The 22,354-nt window shown below is 35.6% G+C and overlaps 1 protein-coding gene across 3 annotated transcripts in view; it reads left to right on the top strand.

Moving 5' to 3' along the window:
- The first annotated feature begins 1,717 nt into the window (after positions 1–1,717).
- GRIA2 (glutamate ionotropic receptor AMPA type subunit 2) overlaps positions 1,718–22,354 on the top strand; it is a 174,805-nt gene continuing 154,168 nt past the window's right edge. For 2 of the 3 annotated variants that reach the window (XM_044682199.1, XM_044682198.1), the window contains exons 1-2: positions 1,718–1,805; positions 2,297–2,437. In XM_044682199.1, coding sequence (XP_044538134.1) covers positions 1,718–1,805; positions 2,297–2,437 — 229 coding nt within the window. The remainder of the gene's footprint in view (positions 1,806–2,296; positions 2,438–22,354) is intronic. The other variant, XM_044682200.1, reaches the window with a different exon arrangement.

Genomic DNA, 22,354 nt, shown 5'->3' with positions numbered 1-22,354 from the left:
TTACTTTCCAGGAAGAAATTGTAGGAATTTCTTGATAAAAGTTCAAAGACTCTTGCCCCCATCCTCAAAACAAGAAAGAAAAGAAAGGTTTTGTTTTTTTTTAAGTTGAAACATCATTTTAAGTTGCAAAATTATGGTTTCTACTAGTCACTTTTCGCCCATCCCCCCTCCCTCAAAGACAGCTATTCTCCAAACTACTGAGCCTCGACCAGAGGGGATATCCCATATCAGCTCACAGTCACGAGTTTTTTACACTCAAAGCAATGATAGTCCCGGAGAAATTCAGCTCTTCTTGGAGGTCTCTCGCTCTGGTTCTTTTCACTTTCTTATATGCTCTTCCTTCATTGCGCCGTTTCCTCATCCCTCCCCCTTTCATCCTGGGGAGTAATGTCCTTCTAGGAAGGAAGAATAGCTTCTCTTCTGGTCCACACTGACAGGTCGCCAAGAGGAATCCTGCAGTGAGGGCTGCAAAACAGAAACCAAAATGCAATGTAGTTCGGGAAATCCACATCATATCCTATAAGGAATATGCTATAAAGAAAGGAAAGACTTGCAGTTCTCTTATCCGGTACATTAAAAAAAAAGTGTTGGAGAAAGGCAGTCGGTCTGGCTCCCCCACAACCCCCTTCAATGCGGATAAACCTTTGAAGAAAGGATTTTCGGTTCGTCTAGGACTATTTATTGCTTGCATAGAAAATATATTAGAATTTACATTGTGGGAAATTTTTATTAGTGAATTTGGTTGCTGCTTCTGTTTTTTAGATGTCTGAAGAAAAGAATAGCTAAGAACAGCAACAACAACCCTCCCCCCCTCAAAAAAAAAATCTGTTTTTTTTTTTGAAACTGTCCATTTATTTGGAGATAGACTGGACTACTAACAAATAGGTTTAACGCAGCAGAGGTTGAGAGGAGACAGCCTACATACTGCAAACTGCAAGGCGCGGTTTCAAATCTCTGGAACCCTTGCACTGGAACTGGTACTTCCAGCTTTGAAACTAGTCCTCCTTTCTTTCTTTCTTTCTTTCTTTCTTTCTTTCTTTCTTTCTTTCTTTCTTTCTTTCTTTCTTTCTTTCTTTCTTTCTTATAGCTAGGATTGTGGCGCTGTCCTCGGTTCTGAACCTTCTTAGGGGCTTATAGTGTGGCTTCTGTGGATGCTGCTTTGCTAGGGAGAGGGCAGCTGTCACAGTAGAGGCAGGGCTCCTGACCAAGTGCTGTGAAGCTTTGCTCTAGAAGCTGCGTGGGGTGAGCAAAAGGAGGGGTGCTGAGGAAAGGCGCGCTCCCGCCGGCTTTTGCGAGTCGCGCACGCGCGCTCGGGACTGCCTGTCTCTGTGACTTGTCTGTATGTGTGCGTGTGTGTGGAAAGAGGGAGAAGAGAACGAGAGCGAGCGAGAGAGGGTGAGTGTGTGTGAGTGCATGTGAGTGTGCTGAATGTACCGAGACACCCGGACCACAGCAGCAGCACCACTGAAAACTGCATTCAACCATTTCTTCTGACTTCTGGAGCTGGGACAACGATCAGACTAGCAGCAGCCACTAGAAATAGCTGTGACAAGGGGCTCCCCTGCCTCCACTTCGAGGTTTTTAGGGGTCTGGTGCTAAATTGATCTCTCAAAATGCAGACGATCTAATTTACTGACGGAAACGGCCAAAGAAAGAGGAGGAAAAAGAACAACAAAAAAAGGGAGAATATTTTGTGGATGCTCTACTTTTCTTGGAAATGCAAAAGATTATGCATATTTCTGTCTTCCTTTCTCCTGTTTTTTGGGGACTGATTTTTGGTGTCTCTTCTAACAGCATACAGATAGGTAGGTAAACCTTAGGATATGCTTTTGAATTGTCCTTTATTCGATGCTAATCTTGGTTCAGGATTGACAATTCTTGTCATGCAGAGTTATGTCATACCTTGAGCACATTCCAGTTTTTAAATGTCTAGAATGTGCATGTAGTAACTAGAATGTGGCTATGGGGAAAGGCTATGCCTGTGTTACAACAGAGGAAGATGCTCGCTCTTCAACTGCACAATGTTCTTACGTGTGCTCCGGTTTTTCGGGCTGTGTATGGGAACGTTCATGGTGAAAGGAAAAGGCGAACGGCTTTGGCTAGCTACCTTATCGCCTCTGATTCTGATAAATTGCATGACCCCCTTTTTCATGGTCGGATTAACTGAGTCCCCATTCCCACCGAGGAATGATGTGTTTATTCTCCCTATTTGGGGATGAACAGCACCCGGAGGGGTCTTCTCTTCTCTCTTCCTGGTACTGACTATGCTCTCTTGTTTCCTGTTTGTTCTTTGCAGGGGGTTTATTTCCAAGGGGCGCTGATCAGGAATACAGTGCATTTCGGGTAGGGATGGTTCAGTTTTCCACTTCAGAGTTTAGGCTGACGCCCCACATCGACAATCTGGAGGTAGCCAACAGCTTTGCAGTCACCAATGCTTGTGAGTAATGAATATTCATGTTATTCAAATGAACAAGGTGGAAGCTGGGTGCGAGGAAGAGGGAGGTGGGTGGAAGTGGGTGCGCCTAAGTGGTGGGATGAGAAGAGTCGGGGGCCCTGCTGGGTGCAGGGAGTAGAGGGGAACTGGAGAGCATGCGTGCGCATCAGGATTTGGGGGGGCGTGGATAAGGTTGAGGTGGCCTGGGCCTGCGTGCTTCTTCCTAGGGCCTCCAGGTTCCCACTCTCAACCCCAGGCCTTTATGCTGGGGTCTCTTACCTTCACCCCTTGTTCCCCCATTCCACCCTGTCCTTGCAAGTGTCTTTGTCTTTTGTGGACAAACTGTTCTCCAAGGGTAAGCTGGATCATGGGATGCTGGACAGATCTAGGGACTGCCTGAGAGCTCATAGCCAGTCTCAGCTTCCTCTCTGACTCTGGTCCCCAGCCACCTTCCTGAACAGCCGGCTATAGTCAACGAAATATTCACTGTCTTCTTTTCGATGGGGCACATTGAAAAAAAATGGCTCTGAATGCTCTGAGTTCGGGGTGTATTACATAATACCTGTCATTTTGGGGGCCCCGGGTGAGCTGCATTCCAGCTAGGTTTCCCCTCCACTTGAGAAGCTAGACTTGATTCGGAGCTCAGCCTTTGAGATTGTGTGCACGGTATGAGGAAAAGATCTCCTATTGGAGATGTCGTGTCTTTGTAAGGCAATTGTGCTTCCAGGTTCTTCTTCGGGAAGGGATTCTTTTGTTCACCCGGCAGTTCTTTGCTAGCGGACTCTGCCTGTTCTGTTCTCCGCGGGCTTTGGGTTGCATCGCGGAGCTTCAGCAAGGAAACGAAATAGAAAGAGACGTGGAAACAATTGGATCCGGTTGAGTTTAAGAAGGATCCGCTGCCTATCAGCCATTTTATTCTTTTCTGCAATCCCTTTTAGCTCCGAGCCACTCTGATTTCCCTTCCCATCTCTCAACAATCTTCGACCTCGGGGGAGTCCATGCTTGACTGCCATTAAAATAATGGGAAGACAAAGCGACTGATATTTTAACTGCCGTGGAATAGTTCGATTCTCTAGTTACAAATATTCTCTTAGATCCTTCCCTCCCTCCCCCCAATCACAGCCAGCCTGCAATCCTGAGCTTGGTCCGGGATGCTGCTACCAGGGGACTGCCACTCCAGTGGAATTTCATAATTTTCTGTTAGGTGGATTGGCTCGTTTCCCCCTAAGCCTTGATCTTTCATGCCATTATGTCAAATTTAACGATGCAGTGATTTGTTAATGACCATCCCCTAACTCTCCCCCCACAATACAAAACTCGTGTCCAGTATCCAAGAGCTAGACGATCATTTCATTTTCATAGTGTGCGTATGTGTGTGTGTGGGGTGTGTATGGGTGGGTGGGTGGGTGTGGAGACAAGAGTTGAAGTGCCTCCACATTTCAACAGCGTCTTTGGAAAGAAAGCGTTTGTAATACAATTTCCATCAAATCTTGAGTCGACGGCCAGTAATTTAGCTTGATTTTAATAGACGAGAGTCCTTAACTTATTTTGAAGTGATGAGGACTGTGTAGGTGGTGATAGAATGGAACACTGCCCTTTGATAAAGCAGGGGCAGAACTGTGATGGTCACAGATACCTGAAATACCAATGCTTGTGGGAGGAAAATGAGGAAGGAGGTCGTTAGGCGATAATAAAGAGAGGAAGACCTAAGTCCTTTAAATGATTTTGTAGTTTAGACCATAGGCAGTAGAATAATACCTGTCAGTATCTGGTGTGGGTGGTGTAGTGGAAGAAGCAGAAGAATTATAAAGATGGGACAATTGCAATTTTAAGGTAGCATTTTTCTTGTACTCTCAATGATTTGTCTGAAAGCTTTCTCTTAATTTTTAGATCTTTCCATTAAGTTGTAAGATGCTTTCTTTTGTTTCTACAAATTTTGTTTAGTGAGTCTGCTCTACACTAGCAAGGGTTTATCTTGCTAAATGAGATTAGGAAACAAGGTTCAAAAATTATATATGTGTCATAAATATAGGCATATAATAAGATAACTTTAATATGCATTTAGTGAAGACCTAGATCTCAACTGTAAAGATATTTTAAGAGCTTTGCATTAAGGAAGGGAATGTGATTGTAATCTTCCAGTTGATCTGTGGAGTCTGATCAAAATAGGCTTAACTCAATAATAACTGATGTAGAAAACTTTAAAAGTGACCATGTTTTGTGATCAAATATAAAAACAAGTCTTTAGTAGGAAGATTGTGTTTTTCATTTTGACTTCTGCTAAACAATGTGATATTTCAGAATACTTTACATGTCCCAAACTGTAAATCCTTTCCAAGGAGTATTTTGAAATAATAAAAAACCTAGGAAATTAATTCACTGTATGTCCATTAGTTGATTATAATCAAATAAGTATTATTTGGAATATACTAACTATTTAACATAAAAAAACTTAGCATCCAAATTAAGGCCATATATGTGCTTGGGGAAACCTTGTTTGAAAGGGGAAATGAAAATTTTGTTTATATATACCAATTATTTTTCTTTACATGACAAAAAACATGGAACCATTTAATCTGAGTCAAGCATTCAAGCAACTCTGAGAAAGGTTATGAATGAATTAAAAATCTTTTACAATTTGCAGGTATTATAAGTTTTGAAGATTTGATTAGATCAAATATAGAAATAGGGAGGGGAACTGGATATGAGAGTTTAACTTTTAGATGAGGAAACTCCCTCTGCTGATGAAAGCCGATACTTTTTTTTTTTTTGCAATTTGTATTCTTAGAGAATACCTGGAGCTTTTAAGAGACTTTTATAGGTTTATACAATCTATTTGTGCCAGAGGTAGGACTTGAACCTAGGTCTTCTTGACTTCAGAGCTGTCACTTTATGGTTTATACCATCTTACCAAACTTAGCTACCAATTCAAAGACTGGAGTGCCATATTAAGGCCATATTGAGAAAATTATCTCATCTCATATTGATTCTTGATCCTTTTAATCTCGAATGTATCAAAGCCTCTAATTCCTGCATTGTTCTTTCCTAGTCTATTCATTCTAGAATTAATTAATTTTTGTTCATGATACAAGTAAAGCAGTAGGGCCAACCAGCATTCATAATTTTAACAAATATGATTCCTTTTTTATTTTATTCTTGAATTCTTGCTTTAATTTAGAAAAAAATATATAGCTTGTTTAGCAGTGCTTATTCCTACAATATTTAAAAAAAGACATATCACAGTGTTAACATTCTAACAATAATAGGGTCATATGATTTAAAATTAGCAAAGACTATGAAGGTCATCATGTTAATTTTACAAATGAGAAAACTGAGGCCAAGGAGTTGAAGTGACATGTTCAATATCTCACAGGAAAGCAAAGTTTTAAAAGGCATATTTCTGTTCTATCTTCAGCAGGTCAGTACTCTTAATTATGAAATATTTTATCCATTTCAGCTAGTATGGCATACCTAAAGGAGAATTTTCTCATTCAGGCCAGCCTAAATAGGCACTAACTTAAGGAACCAACAAAATCAATAGTGCATCTAGAAGATCTAAATTAGGAGATTATATGATTTGGTTCCTTTTTTGGTAAGAGACATATATATATATGTTATATATATATATATATATATATTGCTCGGTTTATTTTCTTATCAAGAAATTTTCCCATCATGAAGCATAGTTCCTTGCTCTCATTTACATTAGCTTTTATTAGTTCCTGAAAGAATGGAATTTTTGTCAAAGCATTGTCCTAAATCTTGATATATCCAGCTTTATCAAAATTTAAATTCAGTTAAGTGCATCAGATAAAAGCAAACTTTGGAGGTGAATGAATAATATTTCTCTATTTTAACAATTATAGAGTGATTGTATCATTGATTAAAAACACTTTTGAAAGGGACATTTTGCAAAAAAAAACCTACAACATTTGCAAGTATGACTTGTGATGATGTTGCTGAAAATATTACATGATGGGTCCAACTTGTTTATTATTCAGGATAGGCAACCAATTACTCAACTGTTTTCTGATCCTCTTTTGATGGATACTTGAGGGCTTGGAAAAAAAATAAATTTTCTATTTTGAATTCATAGAACAAAATTTATTATGGAGAATGTTAAGTAAAATATGTGAAAAAGTCAAAATCAGTATGCCTTACTTTCTTTTCTCTAAGCCACCAGATGGAGGTATAGGAGAAAATATTGAGTTCTTTACATACTTGTCAAACACAGAGACAAGATGTTGGTAATGCATACACAGAACTCAAATTATGAATTGTATCCAGTGAATTATTTTTATAAAAAATGAACATATTATTTATTAGGAAATTTCATTTAAAAAGAATAAATCTGTATTAGAAAAATTACATTAAAATTGTAAAAGAGAACTATAGCACAGATTCCTAAAACGTATACTTTCTAAATACTTCATTTCTAAATTCCCTTCAAAATTCGATTCCTAAGTTCTTCAGTTCAGCACCAAGACTGATGACTAAGTCCCCTGAAGTATTTTCAGGTTAGACTATTCTTTCTTCTCTAGCATGTCCAGTAGATGGTGATATGTTATGGAAAGGAGTTAGTTTTTTAGAGAACTGCATACTTGATACATGGTTGGTGAGACATAAAGGACACTGGGAACATAGATATTTTGTGAAAATACTTTAGATAACCAGACTGAAACTAGAATGTACTTAGAGCCTATATTTCGATTAAGAAGGAGCTCATTTAGATGATAAAGAGAACTAATAAAACAGATGCCTGCCAACAAGATACCTGAAATAAATTACATTGGTAATTTTTGGGGGGCTCATAAAATATTGCTGTTGAATATGGCTCATTTTAAACTCTCTACTATATCTAATATACTTATCATATGATATTGTGTGTTACAATTATCTGTGTTCATGTCTTATCCTACACCATAGTGTTAAATAGATGAATGCCAAGAACAGTCTCCTTTCTAAATGTCTTCATTTAATCCCTTCTAGCATCCAGATAGTACATAGTATGCCATGGGTTCCTAATAAATGTTAAGGAATTAAATTCAATTTTAAAACATTGACTAATTACCTAACATATGATGAACATCCGGGATAGAAGATTCCAGTAAAATAAATAATCATATACAAATGCCCAAAGCACTGAATTTAATTTAAATTTTTATCATGAAGTATCTATTTATAACTGGATTATTTGTAAATAAGCTTTTAAAATTCTAAGAATATATGTACAGGTAGATATATGTTTATTGTATATGTATGCATGTAGATATGTATACATGTAGATATCTTTAATGTATACACAAATACATACCTTAAATATATATGTATATATATTGAATGTACATGTGTATATGTTGCACATACACACACATATATATTTGAGACAATTTTTAGATGATGCTGGTACCATTGATAAGTAGGATCAGAAACTTTAGAGCTGTAAGAGTTTTTAGAGAACATCTAATTTAATCCCTTTAAAATGTACATGAATAAACTAATGGCCAAAGAGGTAAGAAGACTTTTCTTAAGTAACACAGGTAGCAGCAAGCAGAACTTGACTTCAAATGCAGGTTTACAAAAAAATATTACTATGGTTTACTGAAATTGAAAACTAATAAACCAAGTCCTCTACAACTGATTTTTAAACATATTTCTTAACTCTTTTTCCCCATAGGAGTTTCACTTCTATAAATGTTTAAGCTTTAGTTGTATTCTTTCATTATATACATATGTGCATGTATGTATCTATACATATAATACTGATTTAAACTTTATTGGAAGGATTAAAAGATCAAGACTGTGAAGTTATTCGTATACTATTCTCTGCACAGAGGTGATATATGTGAGATCTTAGAAGTTTAATCTTGCTGGCTCAGGAGGGGATGAGCATTTCCATTTTAAATCAAGTCTTAGAGCTCTGCAGGGATCATTGCACCATGCCTTTATGACAAGAGGATGCTGATTCATGCTTAAGCCTCAGATCTTCACATTATTACTTCATCTAATGTTTTTCAAGTTTATGGAATATCAAGAGCCCTGGGCAGGGGGAAGGAGGATGAAAAATCAGGGGATTTATTTTCTAAATATTCAAGTATAATATGCTACAAAATTGTCTTTTAAAAATAGTTTATTAATGTTGATGGGAAAAATGATTTGACAAAGACAAATTCTAATCCAGGAAAATACAGTTGAATGAAAAATGGTTATACATATATGCTAGTCAGCACAAAGAACATTGAAAAATCAGAATCTCAATTTCCTGCTAGAATTTCTGGTATTGTTTATTAATGGGAATTTGGTGAATTCTATCTCTTCTCTCTCTTTCAACATGATTTTTTTTTGGACAAATTGGACCCCTGGGTCTTCTAGTATGCCATTTCTAAATGTGCCATTCTTAGGCCTCTTTCTTTTAGAATAGTTGTAACTTTTAAAAATGTTCATATTTCTGCTCTAATATTTCATTGTTTATTTAGCAAGTATATTTTTATTTCCTCAAATTACAATATTTCAATTTTAAATTTTAGAATAGGAACAAAACAAATGGCAAACATAAAAATTTGTGTTTGGAAATATGTGTTTGTCAGGGCTAGGAATTAAGAACAACTAAATAATTATCAACTTAAATAATTATCCCTATTTTCCATGAATGACTCTATCATGATTTTCTAGGAATAAATCTTTTTCCCTATGTTTGCCTAATGTTGATAAAATATACTTTTTTAGAATTCTACTTAGCTTACTTTTATTTTACTTATAATTTCATTTTAAAGACTCATGTATAACTATAACTATTCCTCATCCTCCCTTTAAATGTTTCACATAAAATTATATTGAAGAAAAAAGAAAACTACTGAAATCAACAAGTAACTATCTAGAAAACAAGAAGTATGATATTTATGACTGTTTATGTCTTTAAACTTGATACATACCTGGATATATAGTATATAGTGGATATTGGAAGAATTAAAGCAGTAGATTAGAGAGGTCTGAGTTACAGCAAACAATAAGAATATAAATTTTGTAAGAATTTTCTTTGTTCAGTTTGTTTTGAGATTCTCTGAGATTTTCCACAAAATCACATATAATCCTGACAATACACAAGTATAATCTTTCTGTCATATATGAAAACAAGCTCTAGATTTAGACTTATTTTCATCCTTAGATTTTTAAATGAGAGAATGTACATTTTTCATATGTGAATAAAATATAAAAGTAATTGAAATGAGAAATACTTTTTAGTACCTTTAAAGGAGCAGAAATAAGACACAGTTCAAGTCTCAACATAGGCCCACTGAGTATTAAAGGAAACTTTGAATGCTAGAGCTCTGGTGTGTACACCTAACTGTTTCATGTTCACTTTGATGTGCCTTCAATGGACTAGAAGTAGGAAAAGGTTTCTCTCACACTTATATTTTAGTCTGATGCCTCTGTCTGAAAATCTTACAACAAAATAAATGGGAACAATATAAATGTGCTTTTAAATGGCCAAAATATCTCTTAATTACTGCTTTTATAACTTATTCAAGTATTTCTTAATATTTCTATCTCTGTAGTAGAGTTAGTAAAATTTTAGATAGACTGTAACTTATGTCTAAACATAGTTGGAACTAACCTTACTTAGTTAAGTGAATATAGGAAATATTTTGTCAATCAACAAATCTTTACTGGTGCTGTTATAGTAACAGTCATCTTACATTAGTTCTAATATTTTGATAAAGAAGGAACTCTTGCTTTTTCAAGTGTATTATTTTAATCATATTATGGCAGTTAAGCCTTTTCTAACATATTTTTTGTAAATATCCATTTATTATTCTTTGAAAATGCTTCTTAGCCTGTAGCAACATTTTAATGGAATTTTAGATTTTCTGAAAAATAAAATGCCTTTTACAAGAGCATCATGGAAGTTTTAGAAATGAGGTAGATGGTTAATTGAGAAGATGTGTGCTTTTTCCACTTTTAAATGACAACTTTTCCCCCTATACTATTTTGGACGAGTATATTATTATCAAAGCCACATATTATTATATACAGATTTCTATACCATCTTTGTGGATTTCTTCTTTGCAACAGTATTAGTCATTCCAGACTTTTATGGGGCTATAGGAAAGTACACTGAGAACATTCACAGTTTCAATAAAAGAAACAATACTTTCTCAAATAGCTTTTAAAGCAAAATCTTACACTGTCCTAGGTTGAAGATAAGCTTAAAATACATAATGTTAACTATGATCTGAAAGTTCTGGGGAATTTTGAAAAATATAAACAAATAACAAAAGATCAGTTTAAAGATGAACGTACCTTGTGATGCACCAAAAAAAAATGAAGTTAGGTCTACACATTAAAATTTTTATTTATTCTTTGCTTTTTTAAAGATGTGAATTAATTTTAAAAATCTAAAATGTTTTAGAGAATCATTTGATAATAATAAGAGTAAATGTTTCTGTAGCACTTTAAGATTTGCCTGTCAATTAGCAGCAATTCACGAAGTGCCCAATAGACACTGTGCTAAATGTCAGGGATAAAAAGATAAGGCTTGTATATAAAGCAATTTACATACATTAAACTCTTTTGATTCTCCAAACTACCTTGTGAGGTAAGCGCTATTATTATCCCTGTTTTGCCAGAGTGAGGCCCTGAGGCTCAGAAAAGTTTAGCAACTTCCCTCTAGTTACACAGTCAAGAAGTCAGAGGAGGGATGAATATGGAACTTCTCCTGATTCCAAAATCCAGTACTCATTCCAGTATACCATTCTGACTTTCTGAGAGCCCTGGGGACAAATATTAATAGGTATGCCCCCTTTTTTTAAAAACAAGTTTCAGAATCATGATAATGAATTTTATTAGACAAGGTATACTTTGGATTTAACATTTTTTTTCTCAGAAGGCCAAGCACTTATGCAAAATAGCATTTAAAAGACATTTTATAGCCATATCTTGGATACCAATAAATTGCTATGGTCTTTGGACTTAAAGATTCCAAGCTGTTTGAAGATTTTACTGCCTGTTAGGTCAATAATAGGCATTTAAAAATGTCTCCAAATCCATGTTTACAAGGTTGCTTTTCCAGGATAGCTTAAACTATTCCCTCATTTTTTTTCTTTTAAACAAGTTTTAAATGCATGTTTCAAAGCCTGGCAACAAACATTTATTAAGCATTGATCATGTGCCAGGTACTGTGATAATTTCTGTTAATATAATGAAAATAGGGAAAACAGTTTTTGTTTTAAACTCCATGGCAGATTTTGATCTATTCTAGCCTTTTCAGCTTGCCAATGACCTCCTGCAAACCCTCTATCAGGGGTCCACCTACTATGATGATAGTCTTCCAGGACAAATATTTTACACTGGTGTGTCAGTGCTTTTGGATGCAGTATATGGAACAATAGAGAGAATTCAGTATTCAGAAACAGAGGACTTGGATGCAAAGTCAATCCCATTCACTTATCTGTGTGCCATTTAAAGAATGTTAACTATAGTTTCTTTATAATGTATAATGGAGTTGGACTTATTGTCCTATAAATTTCTAACTAATTCTACATCTGTGATCCTGTGTACCCTAAAAAGGTCAAATATACTTATTGCCTATTTTGGGAGCCTTAAGAAAGAAGATATCTTCCTCAGTTTACCGAGAGCTTTGTACTAGAACAATTTTAAGAAGGATGAGGTGTCTATCTGTCTGTCTGTCTGTCTGTCTGTCTGTCTNTGTCTACTCTGTGGCTCCTTCTGTCCATTTGAAATTGATTTTGGCCACTTCTCTGAATCTGCCCTGTGATTGCATGGCTGTCTGTCCATCCAGCCTGGGCATCATCTCTCTCCTTTTAGATCCAGACTGTCCTATCTGTGGGGTACTAGCAGCCTCCTATCCCAAAAAGCCATTATCACTCCTGTGGGTGCTGAGGCCTTTACCAGCAGCATATTTATGCAAAAAGTTTTAAGTGATAAGAATTTGACAGCTGTCTCTTTTTCTCTTTCTCTCTCTCTCTCTCTCTTTCTCTCTCTTCCTTTTTCTCTCTCTCTCTTTCTTTCTCTCTCTCTCTTTCTTTCTCTCTCTCTCTCTCTCTTCCTCTCTCTCTTCTCTCTCTCTCTCTCTCTCTCTCTCTCTCTCTCTCTCTCTCTCTCTCTCTCTCTCTCTCTCTGGTGTTCCTCCTCATCCTACATTTTTTATCTTCTTATAAATTACTCCTCTTCTCACACTCTAAAATCCAGCCTTACAGGTCAATTGACTGTTTCTTGAACAAAAATTTCATCACCTGTCATCCTTTGTATGCCTGGAATGTTTTCAGTTCTCATCTCTGCCTTTTAGAATTCCTGATTTCCTTAAAGAGATATTCCATGTTCTACAGCTGCCCTCTTCCCCCAGTCACTAAAGCTTGTCATGTACTTAGTAATTTGCTTTCTGTCACTCCCATTTGGATATTAACTCCTTGAAGACGGAAACTGTTTTTGCCTTTTAAAAAAATATTAAACGATATACTTGAAATTATATTAACTCCTTACCATTTGCCAGGCACAGTGTTAAGAGTGGTACTCCGGTGGAAGATAGGTGGCCCAGGGGGTGGAAAGCCAGGCCAAGATGGGAGGTCCTGGGTTCAAATATGGCCTCAGATACTTCCTAGTTGTGTGAGCCTGGGGAAGTCACTTACCCCCCTTTGCCTAGCCCTTCCCACTCTTATGCCTGGGAACCAATACATGGTATTCATTCCAAGATGGAAGTTAAGGGTTAAAAAAAGAGTGGGACTTGAACCCAGATTATTTTTATTATCCCCCAAAACTAGCCTTCTATTCACAATATCATGTTACTTTTCCAAAGTAAATATAGTGATTTAAAATAAATGAATTTGCATTTAAAAATTAAATCAATGACTGGTTAATGTCCTGTTCCATTGTCAGAAAGTTCTCTTACAACATAAAATATTAACCAAGAAAAATCAATATATTGCCCATCTCATAATTGGTGCCTCATTTTTTACCTAGAGTTTTCTCCTTCTCCATTCATATAAGGGAGGGCACATTTCATCAATATTTCTATGGAATTAAAATTAATCAATATACTGCTCAGATGCCATCCCTTTATCTTTACCTTTGTATCATCATTGGGTGATTGTTCTCCTGGTGCTGTTCACTTAGATCTGCACTGTATCAGTCAAAGCCCTCAAGTTTCTGTGAATTCTTTATATCTTCTCATTACTTACTGCTCAATCTATATTCAATGGCATTCATATACAGAAATTTCTCTCTTTTGAACATGCACAGTTACAACTTCATTTAATCCTGTAAGAGTAAGGAACCATTTTTATCTTGATAGACTTTTGGTTCACTGAAAGAAAAATCCATGGCAGGGCAAAGTACAAAATTAGACACTGAGTTGCTCACTTCCATGCAGAATCAAAAATTGCTTTTGTGCTTTATCCTGAATAAATAAGGGTGATAGACTGGGTATGCTAAAAATGCCATTAGAAAGTTAAAAGTGCCACTTTCACATATTTGTGTTTTCGGGGATCCTCATTGTGAAATGAATGCAATTGAACATCTGTCTAGATTTAGTTTTTGGACCAGTAGTTCCACAGTCCTGCTTTAGGAGATCTTGGAGAAGAAATTAAGGACCATGATAGCTGCTTTAAATATTTGCAGGGCTATCCTGTGAAAGAAAGATTCAAATTATTTAACTCATCTGAAGAGCTATAAGGCATGAAAGTTTCCATGTTAGAAAGTTAGGAGCTTAATTTAAGGACAGGCTTCCTAAAATTAGTAGTAATAGCAATAATAGGTAGAAAGATAGATAGCATTTGCTTGGCACTTTAAGGTTTTCAAAGTGCTTTACTACTATCTCATTTTTGTAATGAGATAACACAACAATCCTATGGGGATAAGACTCTTATCCCCATTTTACAGATGAGGAAACTGAGGATAAGATAGGTTAAATGATTTTCTTAGGATTACACAACTAGTATATGATTCATGGGGCAGGATTTGAACATGGGTGGTCTCTAGGTCCAGCTGTCTATCCATGGCACCATTTAGTTGCCTCTAGTAGAGTCTTCCAAAAATATAGTGAGCTAACTAGACAGGTAGAATGTTCAAGAGCAGTAATTAGAAGGAAGGATAACCCCCTACTAGGTATGTTGTTGACATGATTCATTTTCAAATGTGAGTTAGACTAAATGATCTCTAAGATCTTTTCCAACTCTGGAATTCTATGATTGCTTGTATTTATTTAACATATAGACTCCTTTTTCATCTTGAGCTCTACAAATTCCTCTTTATAAAGTAGTAAGAGTTATATATTTGATTGTGGCTCTGTAGCAGAAATAATCTTTAGGGATTTGGCAGTTTTGCAGAATTTTTAATTTCAGTATTCTCAGGGGACTGGAGAAATGCAAAATTTTAGGTGATGAAGTTTATAAGGAAGAATATGAGAACTGAAAGGTACTTTTGGCCCATATAATGCTTTGGTAATTTGAGCAACACCCAAAGCTCTTCCCTATGGCCTAACTAATATATTTCTTCACATTATTTCTTGATCATCTTACAAATTTCATAGATTCAATGATCCTCTCTTTCAGATCTATGAATCATATTATATTTTCTCTTGAGTTCTTATTTCATTTATTTCTGTCTGAATGTAACACAGAAATCTCAAACTTAATGTTTCTAAATGGAATTCATCCTCTTTCCCCAAAAACATGCCATTCCTTCAAACTTTCGCCTTTATTTTAATATTACTGTATGCCCAATTATCATACTCTTTTTGCCTCTTATTCATCTCTTATATTAAATATGTTGCCATCTCAATTCTCCTTTCTTTGCATCCTTTGTAATCAACCCTCCTCCCTTTCAGATAGCTACCACCCTAGTTCAGATACTTCTCAAATCTCTCTTATTTTCTGCGATGAAAGCCCCATAATTTGTGATCTGACCCCTAACTCTCCCCTCTCTAATCCATTCCTCTTATAAATAACAAAATTCTTTTCCTAAATTACATGAATGATCATGCCCCCCACTCCCTGTACCAAGAAGCTTTTGTTATTATCTCTAGTATAAAATATTCACTGTTCAATTTAGTGTTTTACACTCTGACTCCAATCTACATTTTTAGACATTTTAAATTAAACACCATAAAACTCTCAGTATTCTAGCCTTAACTGGGCATTTTAATCTGTTCCCTCCATGCCCTAAAACAGGTTACCCTGCTCATAATGAAAAAGTTATCTTTGCCTCAGTCCAAAGAATTTCATTTCATTAAGGCCAGCTTATGGGCCACCTCTTACAGGGAGCCATTCTATATCCTTCTACTTGTCAAGCTTCCCCTTTTTTTCTGGATTGAGTGTCTATAAGGAATGTGTAGTGGAAGGACCTTAAATTTTTTTGATGACAGTGCCAATGAATTGTTATTTACCATTGAAGGGGTAGAAGAAATGTCAGCTGCCTCTAAATTCTGGTACCCTAAGGACAAATGCTGTTATCTATACCTAACCAATTAAAGTTCTTCATGCAGAATTCTCATTTTCCTGGTTAATTTCATTCAAGAATTGTGAATGAATTTTCTTAGTTGTATATCTCCTGAATTGAAATCCACTCTGGAGGGCAATCCATCTGGATTCAAAATCCCCCTTTTCCTGGCAGAAGAAGTAGTAGTGAAGATCAACCAGCAAAAGTGAATTTGAATCTATTGGATTTTTTTTTAAACCTTACCTTCCATTTTTGAATCAATACTGGGTATTGATTCTAAGACAGAAGAAGGGTAAGGGTTAGGCAATGGGGGTTAGGTGATTTGCCAGGGTCCCACAGCTAGGAAGTGTCTGAGGTCAGATTTGAACCTAGGACCTTCTGTTTCTGGGCCTGACTCTCAATCCACTGAGCCACCCAGCTGCCACCTCTATTGGATTTTTTTATGGACAGTTCCTGTTCATATTAGCAAACTTTTTGTATTAAGTTTATGATTTTTATATAAAGTATATGATTTCTTGGGCATAAGCTTACCATCAATTGTTTTTGGTCATAAGAATGAAAAGTTTAATTAATTCTAAAAATTTCAAAAAAGATAGAATAGTGCAATGAGTTTGAAAAGATAAAAAGATAAATACTTTTTAAAAGCTTTTGAAAATGTATAGTCTTATGGTGAAACAAATTTTACCTTGAGGTTCCCTCTCCTGTTCTTTATTATTCCAGATAGTCCTGCTATTGCTAAAAGAATACAAGCTCTTGAATTGGGATTATTATACACTAATTTTTATAATATTGTCTTATTCTTTGTGATCTTTTCTTTGTCAAAAAGCTTTTGTGGGTTCCCAGGCATGGCCTGGGGAAATCAGATTGAGTGTTAGTTAAGACCATCTAGCCTTTATGCTTGTCTTATTAATGCAAGAAAGCATCTAAGCTAATTCTCTTCCATGGACATGTTAAAATAGTTAGTTCTAAATGAAGATTATAAAATGATTGTTCAGATCATGTATTGAATTATGCTGTGAAGCTGGGAGAGTTAAGAGACTCTTTAAATTAGTGCTTCTGTTGTTTATTTTTTATAACTTACTCAAAAAATGAAATTTCACCATCAATTATAGCTCTTTCAGAACCTGAATTTGAAATCTATGCTTTTAGTTTGGGACTTTTTTTTTGCTGTTTTTCTGTTTATCAGGTATATTGAGTAATTGTTGCCATATTGCAAATGTCACAGAATTTTCTACAGAAGTAGAATGCATATTTTACAAGGAAAAATATTTGGGGGTCAAGTTTTTTTTAAACTGTTGAAAAAAAGGAAAACTAATGAAGAATAAAATTCTAACTTAAATTCCATTGATATTTCAAAATGTCTAAGTTTTAGAAGAATTTAACTAGTTATTAAGGTAGTAAGGGATGAGAGAAATGAAGATAAATGCTTAATTTCTTTGTATATTATAGTTCCTTGACAAATTCAGAATCAAAAACAAGGCATTAAGATTACAATGCAAGGTCTTGATTATAAAGTCATGCTAGATTCTCATAAGTCTAGCAGTGTTATCATTACAAATTGTGTTTTTCTGCTATTGGGGTCTAAGATCAATAAAGAAAGATATCATTTTTCTCCAGAAATCAAGGCCAGATGGATTCATTTTTTCCTCAGTGTGCATTGGTTTGTATCATAGCTGCAAACCTACTTAAATTGCCTGTAGTTTTGTATATTTCTAGATTGCTACCATTAGTATTTCAATAATGGTCTCCTGATCATGTCTCCATTCTTGCATATCACTTTGAATATAATTCAATATAAAATTGCAAAATGTATGCACATAAAATGCATCAATAGAAAAGCCAAAATGTCAGATATTGCTGAGGATAGCACAAATATTTTTAGGTTTAACATAGTCATCTTTTCATTATTTCTTAGATTGTAGGAATCATCGGTGGTCCAATTTGCTTTCTGTATTAAACCTAGCTATATGTAATAATCTAAATTGAGCATTCTTATTTATTTATCATGTATGCAAAGTCACGTACGCAATATGTTGAAAAGAAGGCTGGAACTGACATTAGAGAAACCTGGATTTAAACCCAACTAAAATACTTAGCACATCTGACACTGGACAAAACTCCTATCTACTCAAATCATCAGATTCTTTACTTGAATAATATGAATAATGATAGTACTTACATCAAATAGTTGTGAATCTCAACTAGGGAAATTTATGTAACGTTCTTTGCAAACCTTTAAAGAACTTTATAAATTTCAACTCATTATTATGTGATTATAAACAATTATATCAAATGTATTAGTGAATGGATCTTAAAATGAGAAGTAATGATTAATAAGTGAAATACTGTTGTGACCATGATACCCTAGAAGGCAGTATACTTTGCAGAGCTATATTATTGACCATATGCTTAGATATTATGAAGAAAAAATATCATTGAAAGTAGTACAACATTGTGGTGTAAGGAATACCTCTCCTCACATACCTACTATCTCTATGACTCTGAGCTAGTCATTTAATCCCTCAGCCTCAGTTTCCCCATATGTAAAATTGAAATAATAAAAAAATTTAACATATAGGGTAATTGAGTTATCAAATTAGATAATACATATAAAGTGCTTTGTAAACTTAAAGTCTAAGTTAAATTTAAAGTCTAAACTTAAAATGCTGGATGTTATGTTAGCTGTTGTCACAAATTAGCTATGTATCCTCAACCCCATCCTCGGTAGAACTATGAATAGGACACGTTCATATTGGTGCCTGGATATCCTCTGACAAAAATAAAATGACATTTTAGGGTCCTTGAGTGATTCTTTTGGGTTAATAATTCATTGCAATTCTATAAAACTGAAAGATGGTTATTTTAGGATGACAAATTCATAAAATGAATATTATGAAATTTCTCTGAAGATGCAGCCATCTGGCTCCTGGGGACTTAGAATTTTATCTTTTGGTGCATGAATAAGTTGCTAGTTACAGGGTTTCATCTGGGAGATGATAAAAATAAATTGGCATTATCAGAACTGTAGTTTCCAATTATGTCTTTTTGAGATTTAGGGAATTTTTCTTTTTCTAAACATTCTTCTAAATGTTGAATTCATCTATTCTCCTCATTCTTCTAGGCAGAGAAAACTAAAAGTGAGGCATATTTTGTTCTATTACTTAAAGTTAGGGAATCACAATTATGTGGTGCTCCCAAGTTCCAGGACAAGCAGTAGATTGATGTAGTGGGAATGACTTTTCTATTTTCCCCAAAATGAATAAGAATGATAGACTTTATACTAGGTTTGGAAGTCAGAAGACCTGGGACTGGGTCCCAGGTTTATTGCTACTTTTATGAATGTAGCCAGAGGTCTTTTAACCTTTCCAAGGCAGAGATTCTTCATCTTCTAAACTAGGATATCTTCACAGACTGACTCAGTAACTATGTTATTACCTCTAAGATCAAATACTCTTCTATTTGGCATTTAGCCTAGTGCCATCACATCTTTTGAACCTGATTACATATCATTTTCTCATATTCTATGGTCTAGCAAATTCGTTATTTTTCTTTTATCTTTTATTTACACAAAATCTTGACTGTTCCCCAAGACTAGAATGTTATCCCTCCTTATCTTTCATTTATAGATTCCCCCCTTTTCTTCAAGACTCAAAGACTACCTTTTATCTTTAGACTTTACTCATTTCATTAGCTGCTAGTGATGTCTCTCCCCAAACTTATTTTTTACACACACAGAGAGATTGTTTTATTTTTGTCTATATCTATCTATATCTATATCTATCTATCCCTAGAACCTAGTCTATTCCCTAGTACAAGGTAGGCCCTTTGTAATGTCCATTTATTAAATGGTAACAAGTTTTATAAATGTGATCTATTATTGAGACCTCTTATACCAAATTTACAATGATGTCTGTATTATGTATTATTCCTTTTCATGTCACAGAAAAATTTGTTTCCCTTGTAGTAGTAGTATAATTCTCTCTCTCTCTCTCTCTCTCTCTCTCTCNAAACAAGCAAACAGGTTTGGTGTTAGATGGTGAAAAGTAAACCATGACTTCCATGAATTCTCAAGTACTATTCTCTCTCTCTCTCTCTCTCTCTCTCTCTCTCTCTCTCTCTCTCTCTCTCTCTCTCTCTCTCTCTCTCTTTCCCTCTCTCTCTCTCCCTCCCTCCCTCTCCTTTCCTCCTCTGTCCCTCTTGTTCTTTATATGTAAAGCAAAGCATTTATCTTTAGGGTTGAGATAAAAATTTAATTTTTCATTTTTTAAAGGCCCCTGTTGGGGAAGCCATATGTCTTAGAATGCTAGAGATCTGGCATTGCAACTCTTTACTACAGAGGCTTCTAATGACAGTGCATTCAAGTGATGTGCTTAGTTCTGATGATCTGAGTTAAAATCCAATCTCAGACACTACCTAGCTATGTAACCCTGGGCAAGTCACTTAACTTTAAGGATCCTAGTTTCCTCAACTTCCAAATAGGGATAATAATCGCCACTATATTTCAGGGTTGTTGTGAGGATCCAAAAAGGTAAATAATTGTAAAATACTTAGAACTCTGTCTGGCTAAAAACTGTCACTCCTATTGTTTTTCCTCCTTTCTTATCCCCAAATACTGTTTATTTTTTCATTTTATAATTATTATTTTTTTACTTATAGGTAGAAATACAATTTGACAATTTTTTCTGATATTTTGAAATTCAGATCCTCTCCCTCTCTTCTTTCCCTGCCTTCTGAAAACAACAAATAATCTGATACAGCAGTGCTTTCATACAACACATATTTCCATATTCCCTATGCCAGTGTTAGCGAATGTCTTAGAGACCAAGTGCCCAAATTGTAACCCTCATGCTGTATATGAGATTCCCCCTCGCCCCAGACATAGAGAAAGGAAGAGGTGCTCCCATTGGGCTGCTGGGTATAGGGGTGGGTGAAATGTCCTTGGGCATGGTGGAGAGGAGAGGGAAGCAGCCCCTCTGCACACATGGCATAGGTTTACCAACACAGACCTATGTCTTTATTGAAGATACATATCACATATAGAACAAAAAACTCATGGAGAACATAAAGTGGATTGTCTTCTTTCATCTGAAATCAGATTCCAATAGTTCTTTCTTTGACTGCAGATAGCACTTTTTTAAAAAAGTCATGAATCCTTTGGGATTATCTTGGAACTTTATTTTGCTGATAATAATTTTGTCCATCAAAGTTGATCAAAGCACAATATTTCTTTTTTTTCTTTTTTCTTTTTTCTTTTTGTTTTTTTTTAAACATTTATTAATATTCATTTTAACATGGTTACATGATTCATGCTCCTCCTTTCCCCTTCGCCCCCTGCACTCCCCCCACCCATGGCTGATGCACATTTCCACTAGTTTTGTCATGTGTCCTTGATCAAGACCAATTTCCAAATTGTTGGTAGTTGCATTGGTGTGATCGTTTCGAGTCCACACCCTCAATCATGTCCACCCCTACCCATGCGTTCAAGCAGTTGTTTTTCTTATATGTTTCCTCTCCTGCAGTCCTTCCTCTGAATGTGGGTAGCGTCTTTACCATAAATCCCTCAGAATTGTCCTGGGTCACTGTATTGCTGCTGGTACAGAGGTCCATTACATTCGATTTTACCATAGTATATCAGTCTCTGTGTACAATGTTCTTCTGGCTCTGCTCCTTTCGCTCTGCATCTGTTTCCGGAGGTCTCTCCAGTTCGCCTGGAACTCCTCCAGTTTATTATTCCTTTGAGCACAATAGTATTCCATCACCAGCATATACCACAGTTTGTTCAGCCATTCCCCAATTGAAGGACATACCCTCCTTTTCCAATTCAAAGCACAATATTTCTATTACTTCTGCTTTAACCCACTTCACTTTGCATCTGTTCATATAAATCTTTCCAGGTTTTTCTGAACTCATCCTGTTCATCATTTCTTATAGCACAATAGTTTTCCATTGCAACCATATACTGAAGTTTGTTCAGCCATTCCCAAACTGATGTATAAACCTTCAGTTTCCAATTCTTTGCCACAGAGGTGCTGAAAATATTTTTGCTCAAGTAGATCCTTTTCCCCTTCTCTTATCTCTCGATCTTATTTTTCTCCTAAGTATCATCCCTGTCTTTCTCTTCTTTCAGCCTTTCCTTGTTCACAAAGGTTTTTGTTTCTATCTACCCACCTCATTGAGCTTCCCTTCTTTTTTGTCTGTCTCCCTTTTTTGGTTCCCCTCTCCCCTTCTTATTTTTTGTTGGGTATGATAGATTCCTATACTCGACCAAGTATGAATATTATTACCACTTTGTGCCCATTCTCATGAGCCTAAGGTTCAAGCATTGCCCAACCATTTCCTCATCTTCCCTTCCATTGTATTTATTCTTCCATGCCTGTTCATGTGAGATAATTTACCCCAACTTTCTTTCCTTTTCTCTTTTCACAGTGTATTGCTTTTTCTTATCCCTTGATTAAAAAAAATCATATT

Source organism: Gracilinanus agilis, chromosome 6 (genome assembly GCF_016433145.1).
Source record: "Gracilinanus agilis isolate LMUSP501 chromosome 6, AgileGrace, whole genome shotgun sequence".
NCBI classification, from domain to species: Eukaryota; Metazoa; Chordata; class Mammalia; order Didelphimorphia; family Didelphidae; genus Gracilinanus; species Gracilinanus agilis.
The sequence above is the reverse complement of the archived record's forward strand: the minus strand, read 5'-3'. Positions and strand labels throughout refer to the sequence as shown.